The 25,323-nt window shown below is 40.2% G+C and overlaps 8 protein-coding genes and 1 long non-coding RNA gene across 12 annotated transcripts; 4 read left to right on the plus strand and 5 right to left on the minus strand.

The window, feature by feature from the left end:
- Positions 1 to 216: 216 nt before the first annotated feature.
- Positions 217 to 2,120, minus strand: LOC108127108 (uncharacterized). Its single transcript, XM_043213725.2, has 3 exons — positions 1,774 to 2,120; positions 1,608 to 1,716; positions 217 to 1,369 (listed from the first exon to the last, which is right to left on the minus strand). Exons 1-3 carry the CDS (start codon positions 1,989 to 1,991, stop codon positions 293 to 295), a joined length of 1,404 nt encoding a protein of 467 aa, XP_043069660.1. The 5' UTR covers positions 1,992 to 2,120; the 3' UTR covers positions 217 to 292.
- Positions 2,121 to 3,080: 960 nt separating this feature from the next.
- On the plus strand, positions 3,081 to 5,085 carry Cwc25 (CWC25 spliceosome associated protein homolog). The gene is made up of 3 exons (XM_017243947.3): positions 3,081 to 3,236; positions 3,294 to 3,516; positions 3,579 to 5,085. Exons 1-3 carry the CDS (start codon positions 3,219 to 3,221, stop codon positions 4,955 to 4,957), a joined length of 1,620 nt encoding a protein of 539 aa, XP_017099436.2. The 5' UTR covers positions 3,081 to 3,218; the 3' UTR covers positions 4,958 to 5,085.
- Positions 4,955 to 6,620, minus strand: Pgk (phosphoglycerate kinase). Its single transcript, XM_017243950.3, has 3 exons — positions 6,435 to 6,620; positions 5,413 to 6,357; positions 4,955 to 5,345 (listed from the first exon to the last, which is right to left on the minus strand). The coding sequence occupies exons 1-3, from the start codon at positions 6,494 to 6,496 to the stop codon at positions 5,105 to 5,107; spliced, it is 1,248 nt and encodes a 415-aa protein (XP_017099439.1). The 5' UTR covers positions 6,497 to 6,620; the 3' UTR covers positions 4,955 to 5,104.
- Positions 6,621 to 8,255: 1,635 nt separating this feature from the next.
- On the plus strand, positions 8,256 to 10,395 carry LOC138925946 (uncharacterized). Its single transcript, XR_011442209.1, has 3 exons — positions 8,256 to 9,166; positions 9,995 to 10,096; positions 10,180 to 10,395. It is a non-coding gene; the product is annotated as an uncharacterized lncRNA (long non-coding RNA).
- Positions 10,396 to 11,153: 758 nt separating this feature from the next.
- Positions 11,154 to 15,276, plus strand: Bacc (nuclear regulator Bacchus). Its single transcript, XM_017243958.3, has 4 exons — positions 11,154 to 11,290; positions 11,861 to 12,177; positions 14,337 to 14,493; positions 14,561 to 15,276. The coding sequence occupies exons 2-4, from the start codon at positions 11,938 to 11,940 to the stop codon at positions 14,608 to 14,610; spliced, it is 447 nt and encodes a 148-aa protein (XP_017099447.1). The 5' UTR covers positions 11,154 to 11,290; positions 11,861 to 11,937; the 3' UTR covers positions 14,611 to 15,276.
- Positions 15,277 to 16,597: 1,321 nt separating this feature from the next.
- Positions 16,598 to 17,551, minus strand: HemK2 (HemK methyltransferase 2). The gene has a single exon (XM_043213937.2). It carries the CDS (start codon positions 17,549 to 17,551, stop codon positions 16,883 to 16,885), a length of 669 nt encoding a protein of 222 aa, XP_043069872.1. The 3' UTR covers positions 16,598 to 16,882.
- A 10-nt stretch (positions 17,552 to 17,561) lies between these two features.
- Positions 17,562 to 18,284, minus strand: Snapin (SNAP associated protein). The gene is made up of 2 exons (XM_017243960.3): positions 18,144 to 18,284; positions 17,562 to 18,078 (listed from the first exon to the last, which is right to left on the minus strand). Exon 2 carries the CDS (start codon positions 17,985 to 17,987, stop codon positions 17,562 to 17,564), a length of 426 nt encoding a protein of 141 aa, XP_017099449.1. The 5' UTR covers positions 17,988 to 18,078; positions 18,144 to 18,284.
- Positions 18,285 to 18,348: 64 nt separating this feature from the next.
- Positions 18,349 to 22,087, plus strand: Tnpo-SR (transportin 3). Of its 4 annotated transcripts, none has more exons than XM_070277716.1 (7): positions 18,351 to 18,491; positions 18,542 to 18,824; positions 18,887 to 19,978; positions 20,040 to 20,206; positions 20,262 to 21,644; positions 21,713 to 21,799; positions 21,865 to 22,087. In XM_070277716.1, the coding sequence occupies exons 2-6, from the start codon at positions 18,711 to 18,713 to the stop codon at positions 21,771 to 21,773; spliced, it is 2,817 nt and encodes a 938-aa protein (XP_070133817.1). In that variant the 5' UTR covers positions 18,351 to 18,491; positions 18,542 to 18,710; the 3' UTR covers positions 21,774 to 21,799; positions 21,865 to 22,087. The 4 variants fall into 4 exon arrangements, with proteins under 4 accessions (XP_070133816.1, XP_070133817.1, XP_070133818.1 ...); XM_070277717.1 differs by having other exon boundaries at positions 18,887 to 19,399; positions 19,451 to 19,978; positions 21,713 to 22,087; XM_070277715.1 differs by having other exon boundaries at positions 18,349 to 18,491; positions 18,700 to 18,824; positions 21,713 to 22,087.
- On the minus strand, positions 22,066 to 25,203 carry Snx21 (Sorting nexin 21). Its single transcript, XM_017243951.3, has 4 exons — positions 24,796 to 25,203; positions 24,591 to 24,737; positions 23,102 to 23,801; positions 22,066 to 22,810 (listed from the first exon to the last, which is right to left on the minus strand). Coding segments are annotated over exons 1-4 (984 nt in total). The 5' UTR covers positions 24,797 to 25,203; the 3' UTR covers positions 22,066 to 22,674.
- Between the last annotated feature and the right edge of the window lie 120 nt (positions 25,204 to 25,323).

Below are 25,323 nucleotides of genomic sequence, written 5' to 3' on the forward strand. Positions count from 1 at the left end.
GCGGAAATCACATGCGCCGCCGAAAAGAAGGGCTTTTCTTTGATCACAAAAAACAACAACAAAAACAAAACAAAAAAAAATTCTGTGAAATGATTTTCTTCCTTTTTGTGTCTTAATATATGTAAGCACAGTTACAACCCTAAAAAATAATTTATGTTCATTTGCCAGCACATTGAAAATCGTCAAAATTTAAAATCGAGAATGGGGGGGGTCCCCTTAAATGGAGTTCTTAGGAAGTTCAATTTATGTATAAAATGATACATTATTTGATAAAAAAGTCAATGCGCACTTTTTAGGCATCAGAAAGTGCGGCCACTCCAGGGAGGAGCTTTCCTTCCAACAATTCTAGCGATGCTCCTCCCCCAGTAGAAACATGAGAGACTTTATCCGCACCTCCAAATTTTTTGCAAGCCGTTGCCGTGTCACCGCCACCGACAATTGTAGTCGCCCCCTTTTTTGTTGCCTCAACCACGGCGTCCAACATGGATTTCGTGCCCTTGGCGAATTTGTCATCTTCAAACAGACCGGGTGGACCGTTCCACACAATAGTTTTGGATTCACAAATGGCTTGGGCAAAAATCTCGTTAGATTTTTTGCCAACATCCAAGCCCATCATGTCATTAGGTATACCTTCCCTTACATCCACTGTTTCGACTGCACTCGGCTTATCCATACTATTGGCAATGACAATATCTACTGGGAATATCATTTTTACGTTCTTTTCCTTCGCCTTGCAGATGATATCTTCTACCATTTTGGATCCATCTTTGTCGAAAAGAGACTTCCCGATTTCCATACTTTTATAAACTTTAAGAAAAGTAAAAGCCATGCCTCCACCAATGATCATGGACTGGACATTATTAAGGAGATTGGTAATCAGAGGTATTTTGTCGGCTATCTTGGCGCCACCCAAAATCGCTAGAAATGGTTTCGCCGGGTTGTCCAGAACCCTAGCAAAGTATTCCAGTTCCTTGTCCATGAGGAATCCCGATGCTCTCAACTTGTAAGATTCGCCCATCATAGAGCTATGGGGCCGATGGGCAGTACCAAAGGCATCGTTAACGTAAACTTCCCCCATTTTAGCCAGTTTTTCACGAAACTCCTTGACCTTCTTTGGATCAGCTTTTACCTTCTTCTTGTTTTCGCCCTTACTACTGCCAGTTTCTTCTGCATAAAACCGTAGGTTTTCCAACAAGAAGACACTGCCTTCGGGAGGATTTTTTACAGCTTCTAGGGTCTGATCACTAACGCAGTCGTCCAAGAATTTCACAGACTTTCCCAAAACCTTCTCCAGCTCCTTTGCCACGGGCGCCAGTGAGAACTTTTTATTCTTCTTTCCATCTGGACGTCCCAGATGGGAGGCCAAAACCTTTTACAAAAATAGGGAGAAGATTTGGATTCACTCAGATTTGGAGTTCAGATTGAGAAGAGTTGAAAATCAGTGTGGTCGTCAGTCCACGTAGGAGACGAACCACATGCCGAATAATTAAAACTGTTTTTAACTTTGCTATATGTACATAATAGTATGCAAATACATCGTGATGTAAGATAGAATAAAATATACTAAAAAGTAATGCATTGAAATAGCAATGAGCACTCAATCATACCAAAGATTTGCACTTTTTTTCCAACGCATACTTGATACTTGGGATAGCCGCCACAATTCGCTGATTGTTTGTTATTTTACCCTCCTTCATTGGAACGTTAAAGTCGACTCTGTTTAATTACTTACAATTTTATAAAAATGGAAATTATAATATTATATATTCTTGCCTCATAAATACCCGTTTTCCAGATACATCAACGTTTTTTAAACTCAACTTTTTTTTCCCAGACTTTCCGGTTTTGTGGCACTCATTTTTTTTGCTAAAAAATCGAGTGTTTAAGTTTTTAAACTTAAGAACTTCAAGGCAGTTTGGCTGTAATTTGTGTGGCCCTAAATGGTAGACCCGTTTTTGCAAATGGAATAGAGGACGATGAACAACAAACATTCTGGACACTTTTTTTAATGATCAAATTTGAAAATTTTGAAACCCCAAAATGGAGTAGCTGGAACCTAACATGGAATTTTTAATAGTATTTATTATTTGTTCTTTTTTGATTAGTTTTGAAACGGTATTTTGAAAAAATATTCCTTTAATATTTAAGGGTTAAAGGTTATAAACAGAATTGATATTGCATGGAAGTTTTTTATTTAACTGAACTTAATTTTTTGATTTTTTTTTTTATCAAATTTGCTTTGCCTGTTCATGAGTTTTGGCCTCTCCAGCAGATACATACTTTGTAATACTCGTCCCTTTCTTCTCCAACAAGTCCACTATTTTTCGGATTTGAAAAAAGAAGTGATGAAAATCACAAAGATGAAAATATGAAAAAAGGCGTTGAGCAGGGCCGTAGCTAGCATGGGGCAGGTGGGGCGGTGCCCAAGGGCCCCCGAAGGGAAGGGGCCCCACCGGGGCAAAAGACTTCCGTATAGGAGGCCCCAAATTTACTTGTAGCCCCAGGGCCCCCGAGGCTCTAGCTACGGCCCTGGCGTTGAGAATAAAGATTTGGCTCGATTAATCCCATTCCAATTCTTTCAGCAATGGACATGGAAGGAGTTACAAGAAGTGACAACTCAAAGTTAAGTAATAGAAATAATATTACCATTTATATGTTTTTTTTTTACCCTTCCAGTGTGCAAGTGTATATATGTTTGTATGGAAATGCCATAACTTTGCTGTGTTTTGTGTTAGAGAGATGGGATTTTCTACGGATATTTTTTTTGGTCAATTGATCCGAGCTACCAATCCATACCATAAGGATTGGCCGACTCTACCCTACAGCGGCTATATAACTAAACGATCGGAAATGACCAAACTTTCATGTTTTTGAAGATGAAAGGTTGAAACTTTATACGGATTCTATGTTTGGCAAACTGATCCATCAGATGGTCATCTACTGATTTATATAAGCATCGGCCAACTATAACAGATATTTTCGATATATGTCCGAGCTGAAATGCCAGAGTATAAGAACTTCGGCTACGCCCAAACTGGATTCCTTTTTTTTGTAACATTTACCCTGGCCACTAAAAGCTTGGTCACTCTGCCTTAAACAGTCTGGCAACTCCAAACCGTACCATCTGATGAGAACGTCTAAAAGGAGGGAAACAAAACATTCTCATTATTCTTATTTAAAATAAGTTATTTTCCCTGTGCATTTAAGGCACCGCAACCATGGGTGGCGGGGATCTGGTGAGTTTTTCACATCTATTCAAATAAAAAACTGAAATCAATAGAACTCTTCCATAGAATCTGAAAAAATCATGGCATCCAAACACAATGAAAAATCAGGAGCGTGTTTGGAAGGCAGAGGAGCAAGCAAAAATGGAGGAACAGAAACTGCAAGACCTCCGAAAGGAAATAAACGAGGAGCGGGACAGAGAAGAACTAAAGAGACTAGGCGAGAGCAGTGGAGTGCTGTCCGGAAGTGGTGGAGCTGCCGGCGAGGCTAAGTTGGAATGGATGTACAAAAGTATGTATTATTTTCACAAGGCCTGCTAAGTTACTGAGTTACTTAGTTATTTTCTGATTCAGACAGCACCGAGCTTATTAACCGCGAGGAGTACCTTCTCGGACGAAAGATCGACAAGTCCTTTGAGACGCTTCAAGCCGAGGAGCGACGTCAGGAGCAGAACGTAATAGGCGTCAAGCAGTCGATCAACCATGTTGAGCACGAGTGCGTTCCCTTCTCCATCAGACAGTACCGCAACTTGCAGTCGAATGAGCAAGTGGACTTACAGCGGAAGACTCTCGAAGATCCGCTTATGCTCATTAAACAACGTGAAATGGAATCACGGCGCAAACTTCTGGAGAATCCCGTTAAGCTAAAGGAAATTCATCGAATCCTTAAAACTGAGCAAGACCTAAAAGTCGCCAATGAGAAACAAAAATCAAAAAAAAGCAAAAAATCTAAAAAAAAGAAGAAAAAGAGTAGAAATTCGAGTGATGATGGGGACTCAAGTAGCGATAGTAACTCTGATGAGGATTTAGACCGAAAGTTGGCTCGCCAAGTTAGCAAACTTAAAGGAGATTCCCACAATAGTGAGCTCAAACTAGAAAAACTTTTGGATGCAAAATATCGCACTATATCAAAACAACTTGACATGGCTACTAAAAAAAAAAAGACAAAAAAATCCAAGAGGAAAAGTGGCCACAGCAGTGAAGAAAGCCATATCGAATCAGAAGAACAAAAAAAATCCTGGATAAGAAGCCGGGAAAGTCCGCAGAGGCCCCGACGAAGCAGAAGTCCGGCTTCCAGATATCAAGACCAAAGGCGTAAAGGAAGGAGTAGGAGTCATGAAGATAGAAACGCGCGACGTAGGAGTCGCAGCCCACAGGAAAGTAGGAAAAGGGACAGGAATTTGGAAAAAAGCTGTGAAAGCCGGAGAAGTCCTGAAAAGAGGAGAGAGAGGAGGAGGAGTCCGGAGGCGAGGCGAACCAGGAGAAGCAAAAGTACCGACGGAAGAAAAAATATTTCCTTGCATCGAGAGAGACACAGGAGCAGGAGTCCCGAGAATCGCTCAACCAGCACAAGCAGTCCCCAACTTTATTGCACAAGACAACAACCCCAAAGCCGAAACAGGGATCCTCCATCCAAGCGTTCTTCCCCTCCCGGCCGACACGGTGGAAAACCCAAGCTTAGCCAAGCTGATCGGGAAGCCCGCTTGCGCGAGATGATGGACAATGCCACCTGGAGAGAGGCAGATCGCAGCCAGGCGGTGCGCAAACACCGAGAGGCATACGCTAAGGAGGAAGCCCAACACCAAGAACGCGAATTCGACAAGGAGTTTATAAACAAGGAGGTTAAGAAGGCGATAGCTAACCAGAACTCAATCGGCGATCGCATACGGGCCAACCTGAACAACATACAACGCACCGCCTCCTCCATGAACACCAACTTTGCTCGCAAGTAAACTAAAATTCCTTTATTTGACATGCATATTCAAACATGTAATGGTTATGCAACAAATAGTTTAAAGATTAAACTTGAACTTTTACATAGTGGTATTGTGCTTAAAAATATACAAATAATATAGCCAGAGATATTTGTCTTTGGGTTTTTAGGCGCTAGACAGAGCGGCCACGCCTGGCAGTGTCTTGCCCTCCAAAAGCTCCAGGGACGCCCCGCCACCAGTAGACACATGCGAGACAAGAGCCTCCGTGTTCCACTTGGCGCAGCACGAGGCAGTATCACCGCCGCCGATGATGGAAACAGTGCCGTTCTTGGTGGCCGCCACCACACCGTCCATAATCGACTTTGTACCATTGGCAAAGTTTGGGAACTCGAAAACGCCAGGTGGTCTGTCAACATGAAAAGTTACACAAACGAATTAAAGTAAGAAATATAAAAGCTAAATCATAGGCTTACCCGTTCCACACGATCAGCTTCGCGCGGGCAATGGGAGCTGCGAAGAGCTCCCGAGTTTTGGGGCCCACATCCAGACCCATGTGCCCGTCGGGAATACCATCCTCCACGGTGGCTTCGCTTACAGCAGCGTTCTCTGCAAACTTATCACCACAAACAAAGTCCACGGGAAGGTGCAGCTGGACATTATTCTTTTTGGCTTTCGCCACCAGATTTTGGACTATCTTAGAGCCCTCCTCGTCAAACAGGGAGCCTCCAATCTTCATGTTATTGAGGACCTTGAGGAAAGTGAAGGCCATGCCACCACCAATGATCATTTCATTAACCTTATCCAGCAAGTTTTCAATAAGTTGGATCTTGTCGGCGACCTTTGCTCCGCCCAAGATGGCCAGGAAGGGATTTGGTGGCTTGTCCAAAGCCTGAGAGAAGTACTTAAGCTCCTTGTTAAGGAGCAGACCTGCAGCTCGCTTTTCATAACCATCGCCCATCATGGAACTGTGGGCACGGTGGGCCGTGCCAAAGGCATCATTCACGTAGACATCGCCCAACTTGGCAAGGCTGGCGCGAAACTCCTTCACCTTGGCAGGATCGGCCTTTACTTTAGCCCCGCTGGCATCGACGCCCTTTCCCTCCTCTTCAACATAAAAGCGGACGTTCTCCAAAAGGATAACAGAGCCAGGAGCGGGATCCTTACAGGCAGCCTCCACCTCATTGCCCACACAATCGTTCAGGAACGTTACGTTCTGGCCCAGCAGAGTTTTTAGCTCCTCAGCGACGGGAGCCAGAGTATATTTGGTGTTTTTGTTGCCATCCGGACGACCCAGGTGGGAGATTAGCACTACGGACTTGGCCTTCTTTGACAGGGCCAACTTTATGCTGTCCAGAGCAGCCACAATGCGCTGGTTGCTGGTGATCTTGCCCTCCTTGATGGGAACATTAAAGTCCACTCTAAAAAAGAAATTTTGAGTTTATGCAACGGATTTATATGAAGGATTGGTTTGACTTTTAAAAGTTTTTAGAATTACCGCATCAGCACCCGCTTTCCATCTAATTCCAAACTTTCGATGCTTAGTTTGTTAAAAGCCATTTTTAAGAGTTTTTTTGAGCGTGCTAGCAATGTCCTGAATATGACTGCTGATTATGCCGCAAATTCTCTCCACCGCAATTGCTGTCTGCGGCAATGTCAGGGCAAGGTCATTAGACGTCTTGCTAGAAACGCAACCCTGTGTTTGACGCCAAATGTGTGTTGAAAAATGCTGCAAAACAGTATTCAAAAATGCCAAACGACGTTTATGTAGGGGAAAAAAATTATGCTTACAATGTTTCACCCTTTTGGATCTGATTTTAACGCAGTCATTACCGAAAGGTGGCAGCTAAAATATTTCATAAAAAACTATTCTTTTTTTTAGGAAATGACAAATGGTTTCAATCTTTCTGAACTAGCCCCCCAAAAGTGGTTCACCAAATGGCGGGTAAATTTGAAGACAATTTTTTAACTATTCGCACATTTTACGGAAATAATAATATAGATCATCCGTAGGCAAAGAAATAAAGTCAAAGCTTTCGTGCCTTTAAAAGGCTAATCTAATTTTTTTTTTCAATTTTACAACCCACCTTTGACATTTTTAATAACCTATTACCTCAGGCGCTCAGTCGAAAACATGGAAGTGTATGTAAGATGTATGCCAATGTAGCATTCCCAATACATACACATAAAAATTTAATTATTTTAAAAATAAACGGTTTTTTGGGTGAGCCTCAACAAGCCCGTTCAAACTAAAACACACAAATAAACGGACGCGGGAAATCCACTCGCAGCAGTTTATTTTCAAAGTGCCTTCTAGTACCCAGCCACACGCTGTCTATGATCCCATTTTGGCTCATCTTTTACCAGAATGATTCATTCATGGATGCCCATTCCTCAGGTCACTCCTTTCGTTCCTACGTCACGGGTGCCACTCAGGGATACGAATCGCCATTCACCTCCCTTAGTCCGCACGTTCCCGCAACGGTGGGAGCCAAGTAGTGAGCTATTGAGAATCGAAGACAATGGGGCTGTTTAAATTAATTTTAATAATTGCGTTTGAGCCGGAGGTTGACGTAGGTAAAACGGGTGAACAAGTGAGAGCAGTTTGCCAAGAATACATGTACCACCCGGCACTCTCGAGACAACATTAGCACATGCCGGTTAAACGAGATACGAGAGGGCTTTCCGAAAGTCTTTGAGACTTCAACCGAAGTTGGAGCCAGACCAAGCCAACCGCCTATCTGGCCAACAAAAGTCGTTAGACTCAACAGTCGCTCTAATCGAGTCGTAAACCTGTTTATGTATTTCTTACAAATACCCGAGGCACCTTATGAGGGCCTGGACTATGAATATTAGCTATGTAAATGCGAATCCGTATAATCAAACTAAACCATGCCTCATAAAATGCCGAAAATCCCATTTTTTTTTTAATGAAAAACTATTGATTTTCTACAAACAAAAATATTTATTATGTACATATTTGTAATTTTGTTTTAAAAATAAATAGAAGTTATCAAGCTTACTTCATCCTAACGACCTTATATTTCTACCATACATTAAGGTTTTTCATCCAAAGTAAAAAATTGTGTATATTCTTTGTCTATGCTTTGGTCTTAGTATTTCTCTGAGGCATAAATTCCCAAGAAGTCAATATACCCTAAAACGGTTGAGTATGTATTTTTGTAGGAACGAGACAGGAAAGCATGCCGTGGCAAAGTTTGAATACCCTTGAATTTTATTATAGTCCTCATTTAATTTTATCCGCAAAAGTATCAAAGTAAAGTAAACGCATATTATTAAAAAATTTATAAAAATAACCACTATAAAGTTTATAGGGTAATAAGCTATTAATTCTCTTCAGTAAAATCAATAGAAAAAGTGTCTTTAGGGGAAAAAATATGTATCAAAAAATAAAAAGTTTAAATAAGGTGTTAAAAAATGACCCAACCGATTCTTACTTCCCATGAAAGCCTAACAACCTCATTACAGATATGTATGTATGTATATTAGCACTGGTTGTAAATGAGGTACCCGCTTGTACATGTGATCGTTCACACCTTTATGCTACAGCAACGTAATGACGAAATGCGTAGGGTGCACTGGGAAAAAATGGAATGTTAGGTTGAGATATTGTCTTAAAAACCTAAAACTGCGTTTTTAAAGTTTTACAAGGAACAAAAGATTCAATGCAGTGCAATAAACTTAGGTTAGGTTATGGACATTTGGCAGATGTGTTGTTTTCCACAAAGGTTAAATATCGTTTCTCCTTTCCTGTATTTCATTTTTTCAGCTTCTTTTTTTGAGATACTGATTAACCTTGAATTTGAAAGAATTGCAACACCCCGGTATCTTCTATTCGGCGAGAAAATGGCACAGGTTCTCTTCTGATATCTAGATACCATTGTTCACTGACCAGAGAGGCACTGGGAGTCTTCGAAGCTTCATGTGGAATCTGATTCATATCGCCACAATGGGCCAAAGCGCAAAATCTTGTGGGGAAACAAACCGAAAGCCACTTGGATGAAGACTGAGAGGGCGGAAAGAAAGAAGAAAGCCACAAGGCAAGAAAAGCCAAAAACCACATTGCAAAACGACGGCGCAAATCAGCTTATCAGCAACGGTCAGCGAAAAGTCATCACTGTTGCTGCTGCCTTGGCTGCTCAAATATGTGATAACTCAATGGAGTGCTCGCGATTACAGGTGTTTACCACCGCCGATGCCTCAGAACAGGTTCGCCGGCTTTAAGGGGTTATATACAGTTGTGATATATGAAAAAATCGATTTTTTTTTTATTGCATATTCTTTAAGTATATTCTATTGGGTGTACTCCCACAAAAATTGATAACGATCGGAGCATTAGATCCGAAGCTGTAGCTATTTATAGCACACTATCTGCATATAAAACTTGAACAAACTTGAAACTTTAAACGCGATTATCTCAGAATCTTTTTTTTGGGAAATTACCTTTGCGGTGGACACGATTACTAAAAAACTACTAATCCGATCAACACCAAATTTTGACCACATATTTATTATGATATTAGCTAGTCCGTGAACGAGGGATTTTCCATTTTTTTGAAAACTCCCTTTTTAAAGCACAAAAAACGAAAATCTTATACCTTGAAAAAGTAAATTTTTTGTTTCAAACGTCGCCATTTTTTTTTTAATCAAAATTTTAAAAAATCCCTCGTTCACGGACTAGATAATACAAAATACTAACTAAACTTTTTTGAATTTTGGATTTCGGATGAACCGTTTTCGAGAAATCATGTCCACCGCAAGACACCATCGAAAAAAGACGATTCGGGAATTCGGCTATAACATTTTTGTTATGTAATATCTTTTTATGAAAAAATTTAATTAAGTACATAGAAACATGTACTAAACAACGTCGGTAAAACATTTTTCATAAATATTTTCTATGGTGTCAAAAAAAAATCGATAAAAATACATATTTTTGCGCGGTACAACTGTATATAACCCCTTAATTAGCGACCCCGACGCTCTGTCGACGAAAGAAAACTTACATACATATGTATACTCTTTGCACAAAAATAGCTAAGAAATATTTCTGAACTGACAGATCTCGACTAGAGAGTACCGTTATTAAATTATGCAGGAAACTCATTCATCCTTGCAATAATAATTTTCAGAGTTTGTGTAAGTTTTATAAAAAAATATAAACAAATACATAAATTTAAATGCAAAAATGTTGCTCTTGATAACCAGATTATATTTTGTAGCTGAGTCGGCAATTCTCGTATAATTTCTGAAAATATTTGGCCGATTGTAACGAACAGAACCATGAAATAGCCGGCGCACAAATGCGAGATCTACAGAATGGCATGGCACGGAATCAAGAATTCGGGTGAACCATGTTCGAATATGAGCCACACTTAAATATTAACTATGAAAATTAAACAAGTAAAATATTATTGGTCATTTAATAAACATGTTGTCATTAAACGAAAAATGAATAACTCTTGTTCTTCCTTAATATTTTCATAATATTTGAATAATTAACATTTCTTTAATTAGGCGTTTTAACCAAAAACATTGAAAAATATTATTCTATATGTACGTATGTATGTACATTTTAAATTTAAATGCTAGTCATTTGCTGCGTTATTGTTCTGCCAATTTTGAACAATTAAATCTTTATAATCGTAAAAATAGATCCACCGTGGAAATCACCTGCTTTTTCCCGCACTTCACTAATCAATTGACCCCAATCCGGAAAGACATTGCTGCCCACGCTGGTCCACTCTATAAATAAGAACGAAAAGGCGCTCCCTCTCACTCAACTTACAAATACAACACATCTGCAGCAACAACGCTGCAACACTTCTTCCTATCAGCAACGGCAACAACAGCGCCGAGGCTTTCTCACGCACAAGCCCGCCCATTGGCGCCTCCGACAGACCAACCGCCAAAGAGTGACTGCACTGCACACCCCCTTCCATCCACCTTCACCCCTAGACTAGTCATCCATCCAACGGTGGTGCGCACTCTACACGGCCGGCAATTTTCAAATTTAGCGCCAAACACGCTGACAACTGTACTCACGAAACCCAAGCAGATTTTGTATGGAATTAATCAAGAAACCCACTCAACTTGTCAATTCCCTATCTTGTTTTGATCGAAGCGACTCGGAAAAAGCCTCATAATGAAGAGGATACACTAAGCTATAGCCTCGATTGATTTCAGACCCGATTCAAACAAAGGTATCCGAGATATAGGCGAAAAACTGTATCGACCAATTTTGATGAAGAAGAAGCAAACGGAAAATTGTAGTCATCCGAACGTTGGCAAGTTTAGTCTTGTACGAGGCGTCGACGGGTAAACATATCGGTGGTCAGGACAAAAACTAAAATACCAATATTTGGGGGTCTATAAGCGGGCCCTGCTCTTCATACAATCCTTTTAGTTTAGAATATTGCGGGCCAGCCTGCTGATAGACCTTCCTATACTATATAAACTGAATCGAACAAAAAATCACTGCAAAATGTTAGAAAATCTTTCGCTGGCTCTGGGGCGCTCCAATACTGGTGCTGTTGTTGTTGTCCTCTCTCTCGGCGCTGCCGCCATCGACTGCGGCTGTACAAATCCCGCGGAGGTTTTTCAGTGTATTGCATTGAGAGCGTGGCCGCTGCGTGGGAGAGAGATAAGCGACCCGCGTCAGAGAGCGAGCGAAAGAGAGAGGGTGAACGACAGGGAGAAAAGAAAGACGACGAAAGCGCGGGCTTAAATACACAGGACGCAGCTGAGGAGCAGCTAATGTGTTTGTGTACTTCGTGCGGTGCGGTTCCCACTGTCGTTCCCCGAGTGTTTTGCGCTGATCTTTTGTGAATAACCAAAAATCGACTCCTGTTCTTCAGACAGCAATAATTCACAATCAAAAATCCACTCCTGTTCTTCACACAGAAACTGCTAAATCGTTATCGATTCGACTCTATTCAAATTATCCAAGTTCCGGAAGAAAAAAAAAAAAAAACAAAAAAATGTCGGCAGCCACAGAACAACAAAACAATGGGGATGTTGCAGTTGAGAAGGTAGCAGCGGACGATGTCGCCGCTGTGAAGGACGATCTTAAAGCAAAGGCCGCCGCCGAGGATAAGGCCCCCGCGGCCGACGCCGCTGGAGATGCGGCCGATAACGGTACGGCGAAGGACGGCGAGGATGCCGCCGCCGCTGCTGCCCCCGCAAAGGAATCAGTGAAAGGCACCAAGAGGCCTGCCGAAGTAAGTTTGATTTGTTTACGCGCTAAAATTCCCAAAATGATTCACTTCAACATCGCGAGTTCCACTTTTCGTAGTGAGAAAAGTTCTAGAAATAGATACACACACGTTTTTCCTCAGCGGGCTCTCTCAGTGGCTTATATACTTAAACGAGAAGAGCGAGAGAACGGGAGAGCGCGCACTTATTCCATTTGCCACAGTGTGTTGTTTACGATTAACAGCGCTCCGATAGAGGGTCGGTAATCGAAGATTATTGTTGTTAGGTTCAAATCGAGGTTAAAGAGCTAACCTAGAGTTAGGGACTTGAGCTTACAGTTAGTCAGGAGTGGGATGGGAGTGGAAAAACCCTATACTGCTGCAACTAATTCCTAGGAAAGTCATTAACATTGACGTGACCGCGAGGTCGAAGCCAAAAAATACTACATACATAGAATAATTCATTGTTAGGATAAGCAATAGATATGTAGAGGCCCAACTCGTTGTCTTGGCCTTATTCATTGTATACATGCTACTGCAATGCCCATGCACTCTCTCAATGAAAACATTGCCGGCCGGTAAATAAGACGTGTTGTGTTTTGCAACATTATGAAAAATGCGCTCCAAGGAAGGAGGGGGTTTGGGGAACTGAATGCCCCCACATTCCATAATCGAGCAGCAGCACATAGCCTGATAAAAATAAAATAGTTCGGTCAGTAGGCACACAAATTGGCAAATCAAGCGATTTACAAACTCAAACTCGAAATAAAAATGTACAGTTTAACGGGAGCGCGCGCTCTTCGTGCACCCTCTCCGAGAGTAGGCAACTCTACGCCTCATCGTTCAAAGACTCTCACACTCCCCCAACCCGAGCGCTCTCTTATTTTGTCGTAATTGTACATATACTTGGACGTTTGTCTGTTTGCGTTTGTGCTTACATTTATCTTCTATTTTGTGCTCTGCTTTATGCGTATTTATTTTGGTACATAAAACAAGACTGTTCTACAGGGTGTCCCGGCGTTGTAGAGCCCATTTTTATCTATAAGGGATGTTATAGAGGGAATAAAGGCAGAATGAAAAATAGTTTTTCGTAGAAAGTAAGGTATATTCTTATGCTCAGAAATGCTAACACTGAATCCATTCCTAAAGCATGTTCGTATACGTACATACCTTACTTGGGATAGTATCGTATAGATATGACAGATTCTAACACTCTAATATATTGATAGGTAATTATGGATAGTGTTTGTAATTGATTCATTCCCCAGAGTATATGTTTCTGGGTGATAGTAGCGGACAGATACGGTTGCTTCCCTACAATTTCCATTACTTAGGTTCCTAGTCTCGTGACTTGTGTTGTAAGAGAATGGTAAGGAAGAGGGCCTAGGTGGATTGGGATCAATTTCGCACATACTTCACCAAGCCGCTTGTTTCGCAGCTTTGTAACAGTCCTGTAAATAGGGCCATGTATTGCGGCTACTCTTTGATTTGGGAACGTGACCGCTTATATACCGTTCCATAGCATTCCAGTGAGGATGGTTGTTGTTGGTTGGCTAGCAGAGGTGAGCCCACGCACGAGCACGAGAGTGTTGCTGTTTTGCGCCTTTTTTTTACTGCAGCAGCTGTCACAGAGAGACAGAGAGGGATTCATTCATGCAACTTTGTCGTGACGAGTTCTCAGGTACAGTTTCTGTGTCTGGGACCGCTCGCAGCACTCTCTTTATTTCTCTTTTTCTTCCGCTCTATCTTACATGGCACGCTTGGCTTGCTTGCTTTCGATTCGTTTCGTATCTCACGGATGCGGATACATATGTCGCAGTCGGCGTCGCTTATTGTTTTTTCTCTATGTGGTAAATGTGCCGCCTATTAAGTTCTATATGCTCATGTAACACAGCTGCTCATGTAATTTTCTCTCAGACCCATCCTCTCTCATTGCCGCAGCGAATTAGGTTGGCGCGCGCATTTTTAAATATTTTACGGCGAAAATAACGATTTTCTTGGCTGCCTGTTTGTGGGCTGAAAATATACATTTTATGACTATGTACACACGCACCGCAAAAATGGGGAATGGGATGCCCTTGATCAAGGAGATGTGTGGGTTTGAGTTGGGCGCATGGGACCCTATTCGTTATCGCTGAAAATTAAACCAAACCTTTGCTCATTTTCCTTATGTATTCTCTCTTTAGGCTAAATCCGCCGAATCAAAGAAAGCCAAGAAGGCTGCTGATGGTGATTCCGATGAGGAAGAGGTTCTGGAAGAACTCATCGAGGGCGACAGTGAAATTGAGAGCGACGAATATGACATCCCCTACGATGGCGAGGAGGACGATATTGAATGTGATGGTGAGTCCTAATATGATTTGTGGAATGTTCGAGACAACTAATTAACTAATTTCTCCTTATAATTTAGACGATGACGATGATAACGATGACGGCTCCGGCTCGGACGATCAGGCGTAATAATAATGTAGTCAAAAATACAAAAAAAAAAAAAAATTAAATTAATAATAAATAAAAGTTACAAGCAAAACAAAACAAATACAAAAAAAAAAAACAAACCAACAACCAGAAAATAAACCACAAGGAGAGTAAAAAAAAACCACAAAAAAATCGCAAAAGTATATAATTTTTATGTTTAAGAAATAATTTTTTATTTCTTACCTTATTTTAATTGTATTTTATGTGTACTTTTTTTTATAAAAAACTACAAAACCAACAAAAATTGTAATTCAAGGCATGTTCGTATAAAATTAATCTTTACGACAACCGACAAAAAGTAAACATCCCCACTGTATACAACAAAAAAAAAAAAAAAACAAAACCAAAATCTTTCTTTCCTTTATGTTATAAGTCCTAATTTAAACGCAAAGCTTATGCGTAAAAATATATACAAAGATTATAAAAGTAGCGTAAACAAGGCCCATGAATTATACACAGACACATCCACACAAATTATTGAAATTCATTATTAAAATTAGACGTTACATTTATGAATGATCGAAAGAAAAAATACAAAAATTCAAAATGAAAAAGAAACGGCAAATGCAATTAAATACAAAACAAATAAAACATAAAAATTTTATTTAAATAAATCAGAACGGACTACAATTCCCGACATACATTCGATGACATTAGTTTTAGCTATGGTTTGAAACTTTTCGCATTCACTGTACACTCACTGTGGCCATGCAGAAGTGCTACCACCCTTCACACCCTCCCACGGACTGCAACGTTCTTGGTCTTCGCTTTTGGGGAGTGTTTTGAAAAAAAAATAAGGGAAGAGAAAACACCGGGAAGTTTGGTTTCTAACCTATTTCTTTTCAGCATTTAGATGTTAGTTATGCTTAATTTTAAGTACTTATGTCAGTATTAGTATGAAAGGTTCATTTTTCTGTTGAAAATTGTGCCCGCAAATCGATAATCCTTACTCATTTGTAAATTGTAAAAACTGATCCACAAAACAAAAAAGAGCAAGAAATAAACTTTTAATGTTACAAATATCTATAGTAAGGGTATTCAAGAACATATTTATACAAATACAGAGTTGTCAAAATATAATGACTGATATTTATCAAAGAAATGTGCACATTTGGTCAATCAAGGTACTCAGCATTGGAGTGCCTCCCAAAGTCCCCCAACGCTATTCTCCAATAAACACCAACATACACCATAAACAAAAGTAAACTTATATACAGTAAATCCACTGACCCAGATTAAACAGCGAAGGGCATTTAAAGCCTTTAAGCTTAAATTTAGTATCAAAAGCTGGATAATAAAATTAAAACTAATTTATTTGCTGACGAATAAGCGTTATCAGATAATGTTGAAGAGCCATGAATTTTTTGTAAATAACGTATGTATTTTCGAAAAACAAAATAATAACATCCAGTAGTAGTGAAATGATAAAAACGAAATGATAGAAACAACGTATCGAAAAGAGAGTATGGAACATTTTGAAACGATGAAATAAATTTATGTAATTACGTAAAAGAGAAACCATACGTAGATACCAGATTGACATCAAATTGATGCCAATAGAAGTTTGTTTCATTGGTTTTGGGGCTGTTTTTTTTTTTATCATGCGAGCATTGTCTTTTGGGCGGGGCAACAACCCCCTAAGTACGAATTGTGTTGGAACTGAAGCGTAGGGGTAGGATCTAAAGGTACATAATTCATTGATTGGCCATTGTTATAAAGTGTTGGCAAACACGGTCTCCTCCCTCTTTTTGTGAACATTTCGGGGGTTCGGAATATGTACCAATTTTCATCAATCTGGGTGGGATTGAAAATACATAAAAAAGGCTGGAAGAAGTTCTAAAAATTAGTACATATGTGTAAAGAAATGGAAATATGGTATTTTTGACGCTTACAAATTTTAGTTCAATTTTGAGAACTTGTTTGGGAAGAACGTTATTAAGTTTATAACAATGGAGTTACCCCCTTTGGCTGTATGTCCAAATGTATTTTATTTCAATCAACTTTATATTTTTTTGACAATAGTTTACAGATGTGCATAAATAAAATTATTGAATAAGGGGATGAATTTTCAGTTTAGAATTTGAATTGGAAAAATAAAAAAATTATGTAGTATGTAGAAATTGTCTACTCGACAAATAGTAGAAGTAAATATTTTATATTTTTTTTTTTATTATTTAAATACGTCTACAATTTTTAATAAAAACGAATTTATAAACAAATTAGAAGTATTACATAGAATTGTAATAATTGCACGTCATGTTGACGACCTGGTAACCTTCAGAATGTGCAAATATTCACCAGGAATACGTCGTTCCAGGAACTTAATAGCCCTAAAATGGAGACTTTCAAGATGTTTAATAATTTCGTTAGGCTTGTTTTCCTGTAAAAGGAGCAGATATAAAACTCCTGCCGGAGAGAGAACATCATCTAGTTTATTAAGTAGAACGTCCGTGATGCGTCTGCCATCCTTCCCGCCCGCCCATGAGAAAACCAAATTGCGTTCAGTTGAAGGTTCGGCATCTGCATTAAACCGTTGAGTTTGAAGCTCCTCATCGCTGGTGACTACATATGGTGGATTGAACAGAAGGATGTCAACGGTACGCGGACGTAATGCATCTGTTAGATTGCAGCGAATGGAGCACACGCGGGCTTCATTGCGGACAGCTGTTCTTCTTGTTGCATCACACGCTTTAAGATTGATATCAGTGGCCAGGCAGATTGAGTCCATGCCGAGTTTTTTGGCCAAAGCAGATATTATAACTCCCGAACCAGATCCAATTTCAACACAAAGACTCGGCTTCAATTGCTCTAAAAAATCCAAATCTTTTTCTAAAGCGTCGAGCAAAAGAAAAGAGTCCTCGGCAGGTTCATAGACATGTTCATAGTCCTCTCGGGTCAGGTGGTCGGTGTAGGGCGTCTCCATCTTGGCTGGTCTACGATATGTTTGTGCTGATAGCAGAATCCAAAAGAGCTTGTCGCCTGCGTTGCTCCTTTTCGATTAGTTTATGCAGCCCCGTGAGCCTCTCTTGACTTGTTCCCAGAACGTTACTTATCACAGTCACTTTGTGCTTCACATTCAGAAGTTCCTTGACCTTGTCAGCAAACTCAGGAATCTGGCTCTGTGCCCGTTCGATGTCCCTCAGTTGAGCAGATAGTGCTTCCAGCTGACCCCTCAGCTCCGCCTGCAATTGGACTGTTGTGGCCACCCGCTCGTCCAGCTTCTCGATGGTCGGCTTGAAGAGATTTGTGATTCCTTCGGCGAGGATGTCTCGAGTGGGATTTTGGCAGAAGTTCTCTGTGTTCTCGTCCAAGGATGTGACAGTGCTGTCAGAGTCCTTGTCCATCGCAGAATTGTACATCAAAAGCTGAAAAATACACTTCGCTCTTCGTTTATTTTTTCAGTGCTGGTAAACGCTATGCGTTAGAGATGTAAAATTAAAGGGGGTCTTCCTATATAAAAATAAAATAGATAAGAGATAGAACAAAAAACATTAAAGCAGCTTTTTAAAACTAACCATTTTATTTAATTTAAATGCATGTTTATAATGAAGAACGACTGTCGAAAATTGTCGTTATTTTTAATTTAAAATTTTTTATTATTATAGTTTTGCCCGGAAACACAATTTCTAAATTTATTAGTAGGCCTTAATATTTGTGTTATTTGAATTCATATACTACAAAGTGAATTGGATCTGAGTCAGTTATTCTTAGTCGGAAAAACTGAGAAGAGGCACAAAAAACTATTTAAATGAAATAAATTATGGTTTAGAACAAGTGTTAAATTTTTGTGTTATATGTGTCTTTTAAAAGCCATTGTGACATTTGGAGCAGTGTCTGCTTTTTGGTAAAAAGAGATACTTTTGGTAAGGGAAAATTTCTTTTGAAATGAAAGCGATAACGCTAGTTATTACAGTTTGAATTATGCGTCCGACTGGCCTCCGATGTTTATCGAGTCCGCTACAGTCCTTGGGACAGTCGTGACCGTGTACGCTCACCTCTACCCATCGCATCTTTTCTACCATCGCTAATTAAATACAATAATAATTATAAAATTTAATGCGCTGATATTAGCTGCCGATGAAATGGATACGTACTCGGTGGACGTGGTGTACCAAGCGATCAATGCGCTATTTCAAGGTAATAACCCCAAGGAGCAGGAAAAAGCCAACAAATGGCTACAGGACTTTCAGAAGTCGGTGAGTGGGACAGATAGATTGCGGTTAAGCCTGTTTGTGTAAATTTATTTTCAATTGCTTAGATTTATTCCTGGACGATTGCGGATGAACTCTTGCATCAAAAAAGAGATCTGCACGCGAACTATTTCGCCGCCCAGACAATGCGAAACAAGATCCAAAACTCCTTCAGCGAACTTCCCCCGCACACTCACGAATCCCTGCGGGATTCTCTTATCACACACATTGGTCAAATTGACGAGCAGACTGACAATGTTATAGTGACACAACTGAGTTTGGCTGTTGCGGATCTGGCCTTGCTGATGGCCACCTGGCAGGAGCCAATTAATGATCTCCTGGTAACCCTGTCGCCCCATCCTGCTGCTGTCTGGCCTTTGCTGGAGGTATTAAAAGTTCTTCCGGAGGAAATAGACTCAAGATATCTGAGATTAGGAGCAAATCGGCGGGAGGAGGTTCACAAACAGCTGGACGCCAGTGCAGAGTGTGTTCTGAAGTTCCTGTGTATGTGCCTGCAGCGCGATGATCTCAACCAACAGCGCGTTTGGAATGCCACCCTGCGGACATACAGTGCCTGGCTGGTAATCCATGCCTTTCCAGTGGCACATATATACAATAACGCTCTCACGCAGTTGGCCTTCAGGCTTCTCACTTTGCCAGATACCTCAGGAAAGCTCCACGACAATGCCTCCGAATGTGTTTGTGCACTGCTCTCTTGTATGAACACACGCCAGGATAACATTATCGAAGGAGAGAGCTCTGTCGAGGCGCAAATCTTTGGAGCAGTGTGCTCTCTCGAAACACCTTACCACCTCAGTGTGGCACATGAGGACACTGACAAAACCATCAATTACTGCCGCATTTTTACTTCCCTGTGCGATGCATTTTTCTTTGAAATTCTCGGTGATCCCCAAAAGCCACACTATGGATTAAAGGGAGTGGATCTGGTGCTTCTTTGCGTAGGGCATTTTGACTACGAAGTTGCCGAAATAACGTTTCATCTGTGGTATAAGCTCAGCGAGGATCTCTTCCAGCGGAATGACGATCAATTGACGGCTCTGTTCCGGCCTCACATTGAGCGTTTAATCAGCGCCCTGTACCGGCACTCCCAGATGGAGAGTGACCACGATGGACTGATAGAGGAAAACAATAACTTCTATGTAAGTTAAATTACGAATTTTCATTAGCTTACATGAAGGTCTTTATACTTTCAAATTACAGGACTTTAGGCGTAAGGTCTCCGATTTAATCAAAGACGTTGCCTTTATAGTAGGATCTGGGGCATGTTTCAAACAAATGTTTCTGATACTGCAAACACCTGAAACCACTTGGGAGTCAACAGAGGCTGCTCTTTTTATTATGCAAAATGTGGCCAAGAATATATTGCCGTGAGTTAAAGATTAATTTTTCAAGAGTTTTTTTCTGTAACTAGTCCGTTTGCAGAGATGAAAACGAGGTTATACCCAAGGTGGTGGAAGCGATTTTAAACATGTCGGAACAAACGCACATAGCTGTTCGGTATACGGCAATTCTATTAATTGGAGAGCTCTGTGATTGGATTGAAAATCACCCGGAATCTCTGGAAGCGGTCCTAAACTTTTTACTCTACGCCCTTCAGCAGAAAAATGGATTAGCCCCTGCTGCGGCCATGGCACTGACTTCCATCTGCTCCGCCTGTCGCAAGAAGATGGTATGCCATATAAATGGCTTGGTAGAAATTGCCCGCAGCTTGGAGAGCTTCCAAATCAACAACGACGTGGCCATTGGACTGCTTAAGGGTATTTCACTGATACTTACTCGGCTGCCTAGAGATCAACTGCAGCCGGCTTTGCGCGAGATCGTTGGCTTTCAACTTCAACCGCTAGCCCTACTAGTAGAAGGCAGTAGTGAAGCCAGTGTGCACAAGGGAGAACGCAACGATCCCGCATACTGGATCGACAGAGCCTGTGCTGTCATTCGACACACTAATCCAGACATACCAGATGCCGTAGAACATCCAACAGTGGCGATTTTAACCGACGCCTGGCAGCTAATCTCGCGAGTGATGGACAAGTTCCAAACCGACCTGCGAATCATGGAGCGCACCTGTCGGTTGATACGCTATGGGATTAGAATGGTTCGAAAGCAAGCGGTTCTACTGGTAGAGCCTCTTATTAAGCAAATGGTGGTGCTGTATGCGGTGCAGCACCACAGTTGCTTCCTCTATGTGGGCTCCATACTGGTGGATGAGTTTGCTAAGACTCACGAATGCATTGCAGGGCTGTTGGAGATGTTGCAGGCATTTATTGAGCCCACTTTTGGCCTGTTACAGATGGAAAATGGACTGCGTAATAATCCGGACACCGTGGACGATTTTTTTAGACTTGCATCTCGCTATTTGGATTGCTGTCCTCGGCAGCTGCTCCAGAGCAACTTGATTACACCAATCTTTCAGTGCGCCCTCATAGCCTGTTCTTTGGATCATCGTGAAGCCAACTCTTCGGTCATGAAATTCTTCATTAATATCCTTGTTTGGGGTAGGCCACTAGATCAATGGCAACAAAGCCAACATCGGCATGACGATTGCCGTCCCTTGGTTGTGGAGCTGGCTAACCAGCATGGCAGTGCGTTGGTGATGAACTTGATCCAGGCCTCGGTGTTTCAGCTACACTCGTACATGCTGGCAGATGTGGGGGAAGTTCTTTACGAACTTAAGCAGGTTGTGGGGAATGAGCGGATGCGACCCTTCTTGGAGCACTCACTGGATGCTTTACCGAAAAAGAACAGCGGTGGCTATGTGACTGCAACGCAACAGCAGCTGGACGAGTTCAGATGCACGGTGTTAAGGTAAGGCCTAACTACAATTTTAAAGCCCTAATGAAGGCTTCAATAATTTTTCGTTACGTTGTTTTTAGGGCGGACTCAACGAAAGCCATTTCGCAAGCTCTGAAAACCTTCACGCGATTATTTCGCTAAGTATTCGGTTGTACATTGGAAATGATGTATGTAAATTGTGTATGTTGCGCTATCAACTCGTTGAAACCGCACACATCTTTTAATTATATAGGTAAATCGATTGTGACGTTAAAAGGGAATTGTATGTATAAATTTCGAGTGCGGTCAAGAGATCCTCACAACAATATTATAACAATAAGATAATTATTAATTAGTGCTTTCCTAGACTAAGGGCATATCCCAAAATGACTCAGAAACAAGTAAGAAAATATTAATATATATGATTAAGTTTTAAATAATCAAACATCATACATAAAGTTAACTGTTTCGAGAAACATTTGGTTATTTATTTACAAGGCGGTAAGGTTAATCGGCGAAAATACCATTCGGAAACTGTTTACACTTGGCAACAGTGTCTGATGTTTTCTCAGGCTGATATGGAATTCTATGGTTAAGAATTTCTATGATTCATAGAGTGTTTGGTAACTAATACAATATAAAAATGGATATACACTGCGATTCGAATTATATTACTAAACTTGATAAGGGGACCTCTATAATAATTTATAATTTTAAAAAATTTAAAGAATTCGTTTAATTTAAAGAAGAATCTACTGGCTTACGGAGCCCATATCTATAATGTGGGAGTTTTTTTTTAAATCAAAGTTTTAAAGAAATTTTACTATTTAATAATCACATGCAGCATTTTGATTTAACTTTTACTTTCTTTTATTCTATAAATGGTAAAATCTTCTATAATTATAAAAAAAAATTGAAAAATATTGAATTAAAAACTGTATGGTGTATAAATATTACTTTCCCCTTAATACTAAGTTGCACACTTCCTCTAATTGCACTTAACGCATTGCGGCTACTAGCTAACAAATTTGTGAACCTATTGATGGGCATTAATGCTGGAGATTCAGATGGTTTCGGTCCGTGGGTCAATCTTGTGAATCGCTTGCATCAGGGTAGACGTGTTGGCAATGTTAATTCCTTTTTTGGACATGTCGTTTAGTCGGTCGGTGATGGGTTTCTGGTCTTGGCCGCGTTGCCACCTAAAAAGTTGATATATGTTATGTACATTAGCTTGATTTTTTCTGAAGCGGTTTTTTGGTTGTTCAAAGATATAAATTATATGGATTATATTATTATGTATATGATGATCCTTTATACGCTTTCATACTAAATATTTTTGTAAAACTGTGCCATAATCTGCCCTAAAAAATGTTCGCCAGTATCATCTCTAGAACCATCGATCTGAAACTTTCCACGCATTTCGCCTACTTTGTCCTTTCTCTGAGAATAAGGATTAAACCTTGGTTTTTTTTTTAATTTTCGTAACTCACCATAGATGCGCACAGGTGTGTAAAAGGGGTATGTAGAGCGGTAGAAGATCAATATCGCATAACGTCTCAAAACGATTTAGTGCCAAAAGTGCCCATCGCTCGGCAGAATGATGTGGTACTGGGGATGAAGTACAAGCCGCAACCAGGCGGCAGAGTATGAGAAGCACCGGGCGCGAGCGATTCATGTAAATCTTGTTCAACAGGCGAAAACAGTTCTCCAGTATTGGTATGGCATTTTCATTACGTCGTTCATCCAAAAATTGACATGCCCGGGTTAACTCGTCATGTTGCAAAAAGCGTAAGAACTCCTTAGACTCTTTTAAGTTCGCTTGACTTGCTACATAGGTGAGAAAGGCTTCAAAAGCAGCGCTCCGTTCTCCGATAAGTTCCGTTTTAAAGTTTCCCATCAGTACTTTGGCCGGAAAGTATTTATTAGCCATTTCCGCCGGATGCAGTCGTTTCAGAGCCAGATAAAGCTCCCGAAAGTCCGTGTAGCGGCGTTCGATCTTCGTCGGCTGAGTGTCTTGCGTCTCGCCGTCTTGACTGACGGTTAGTTCATACACTACATAGCGTTTGATCTTTACGTCCTCGCCATCGGGAGGCATTATGTGGGCCAGAAGGATATCGAAACGCAGCACAGTGCTCCCATCTTTAGGCCCCTGATAAGAAGCGGCCGTCTGTGCTGGTCGCTCCCAGATACCTGAAAGTATTTCTATTGTTTAGACGCCTTTCCAATGTTTTATGTTTTCGTGAAAACCTTTACATTAGAAAATATTTTTCAACACTCAAACAAACATTGAATATTTCAAGTTTAAATAAATTGATATACCCTTGCAGAGGTATTTTAATTTTGGCCAAAAGTGTGCAACGCAGTGAAGAAGACATCTCCGACCATTTAAAACATACATTTTCCTGTTCATGATCACTTCCTGAGTTGATATAAGCATATGCGTCTGTTTTTATTTTAATTGGCTTATTTTTTTTTTTTACATTTTGGCTCCAACAAAGGCCTTTGAATTTTGTACTAACAATTTTTATTATAAAAATCGAAAATTAAAATTTTTCTTGATTTTTATTTGAAAAATTCAAATACTTGACTTTTATTTAAAAAATCAAAAGTAAAAAATTTGAAAATTAATTAAAATTTATTGTATTTTAATAATATGGGCATCGCAAAAAGCTCATATGCAGTATAGATTTTGATATGCATACTATACACCACATGAAAGGTAATATTCTGTAAATTATTGTTTGATTTTTTCAAACAAAAATCAAGAATAATTTTTATTTTTAATTTTTTTAATGAAAATCTCTAAAGTATCCGTGTCCTTGTCAAAAATTAAAGGCAAAACTGGAACTTACATCTCCCACCACAAACTTGCACAAAAATTTGGTAAATTGAGGAAACTCAATACCATTGAACATTGGAACCAAAAATAAAAATTAGACAAATTTTTGTCCAAGTTTAATAAGGGGTCCCTGTACAAACCTTTTTGAAGTGCTCTTTCCGTTTCGGGCGGGGGTATGTCAAGGGCCGCGGCCTCTATGGCTGGACTATCCAGATCATCTGGACCAGGATCTCCCCCCTCGACCGACGGCTGGTGTGGCAGAAGGCGTTTGGCATTTACTGCATGCACTAAAAAATGTGGAATTACTTTTTTTTCGCGAAGCCTTGCCAATTTAACATTACTTACTTGTTAAATTTTGAACAAGTCAATGTTTGGGTGTTCTCTTTGTTTATTAAGCAATCGCTGTTCAGCCAGCAGCTGTCGGCTTGCACTTGGTTTCTGCTTCTGGGAGATTATGCGGTTCGCATTGTAAGTCAATTTACAATGACTAATCCCGCCCCAAACAAAAATATTGCAAGAGGCACAGAAAGTGGGACGGAAGCCTTTGTCTTAATGTGGGTGTAATTCACTTAACTGACTTAATGAATACCCTTAGTGGGGATAATGTACATAGAATTTGGTCAATTTATGATTCTGTTTGTTTAAATAATAGAGTTTTTCATGTTTTTTAGATATTCTTAATACTGCGTTTAAAACACATGTTGTTGTGGATAATTAAGTAAGATTTAGAATATCAGTGAATAAACTCTATACGGGTAAGGGTATGAAGATATTTAAAACTAACGATCTGGCATCTTCTAAAATTAGTGTCCATTGTAATCGAATATTTAGTTACCCGGAAAACCTAAAAGGTGACTGTATTTTAATGATTAT

This window comes from Drosophila bipectinata, chromosome 2L (assembly GCF_030179905.1).
Source record: "Drosophila bipectinata strain 14024-0381.07 chromosome 2L, DbipHiC1v2, whole genome shotgun sequence".
Taxonomy (NCBI): domain Eukaryota; kingdom Metazoa; phylum Arthropoda; class Insecta; order Diptera; family Drosophilidae; genus Drosophila; species Drosophila bipectinata.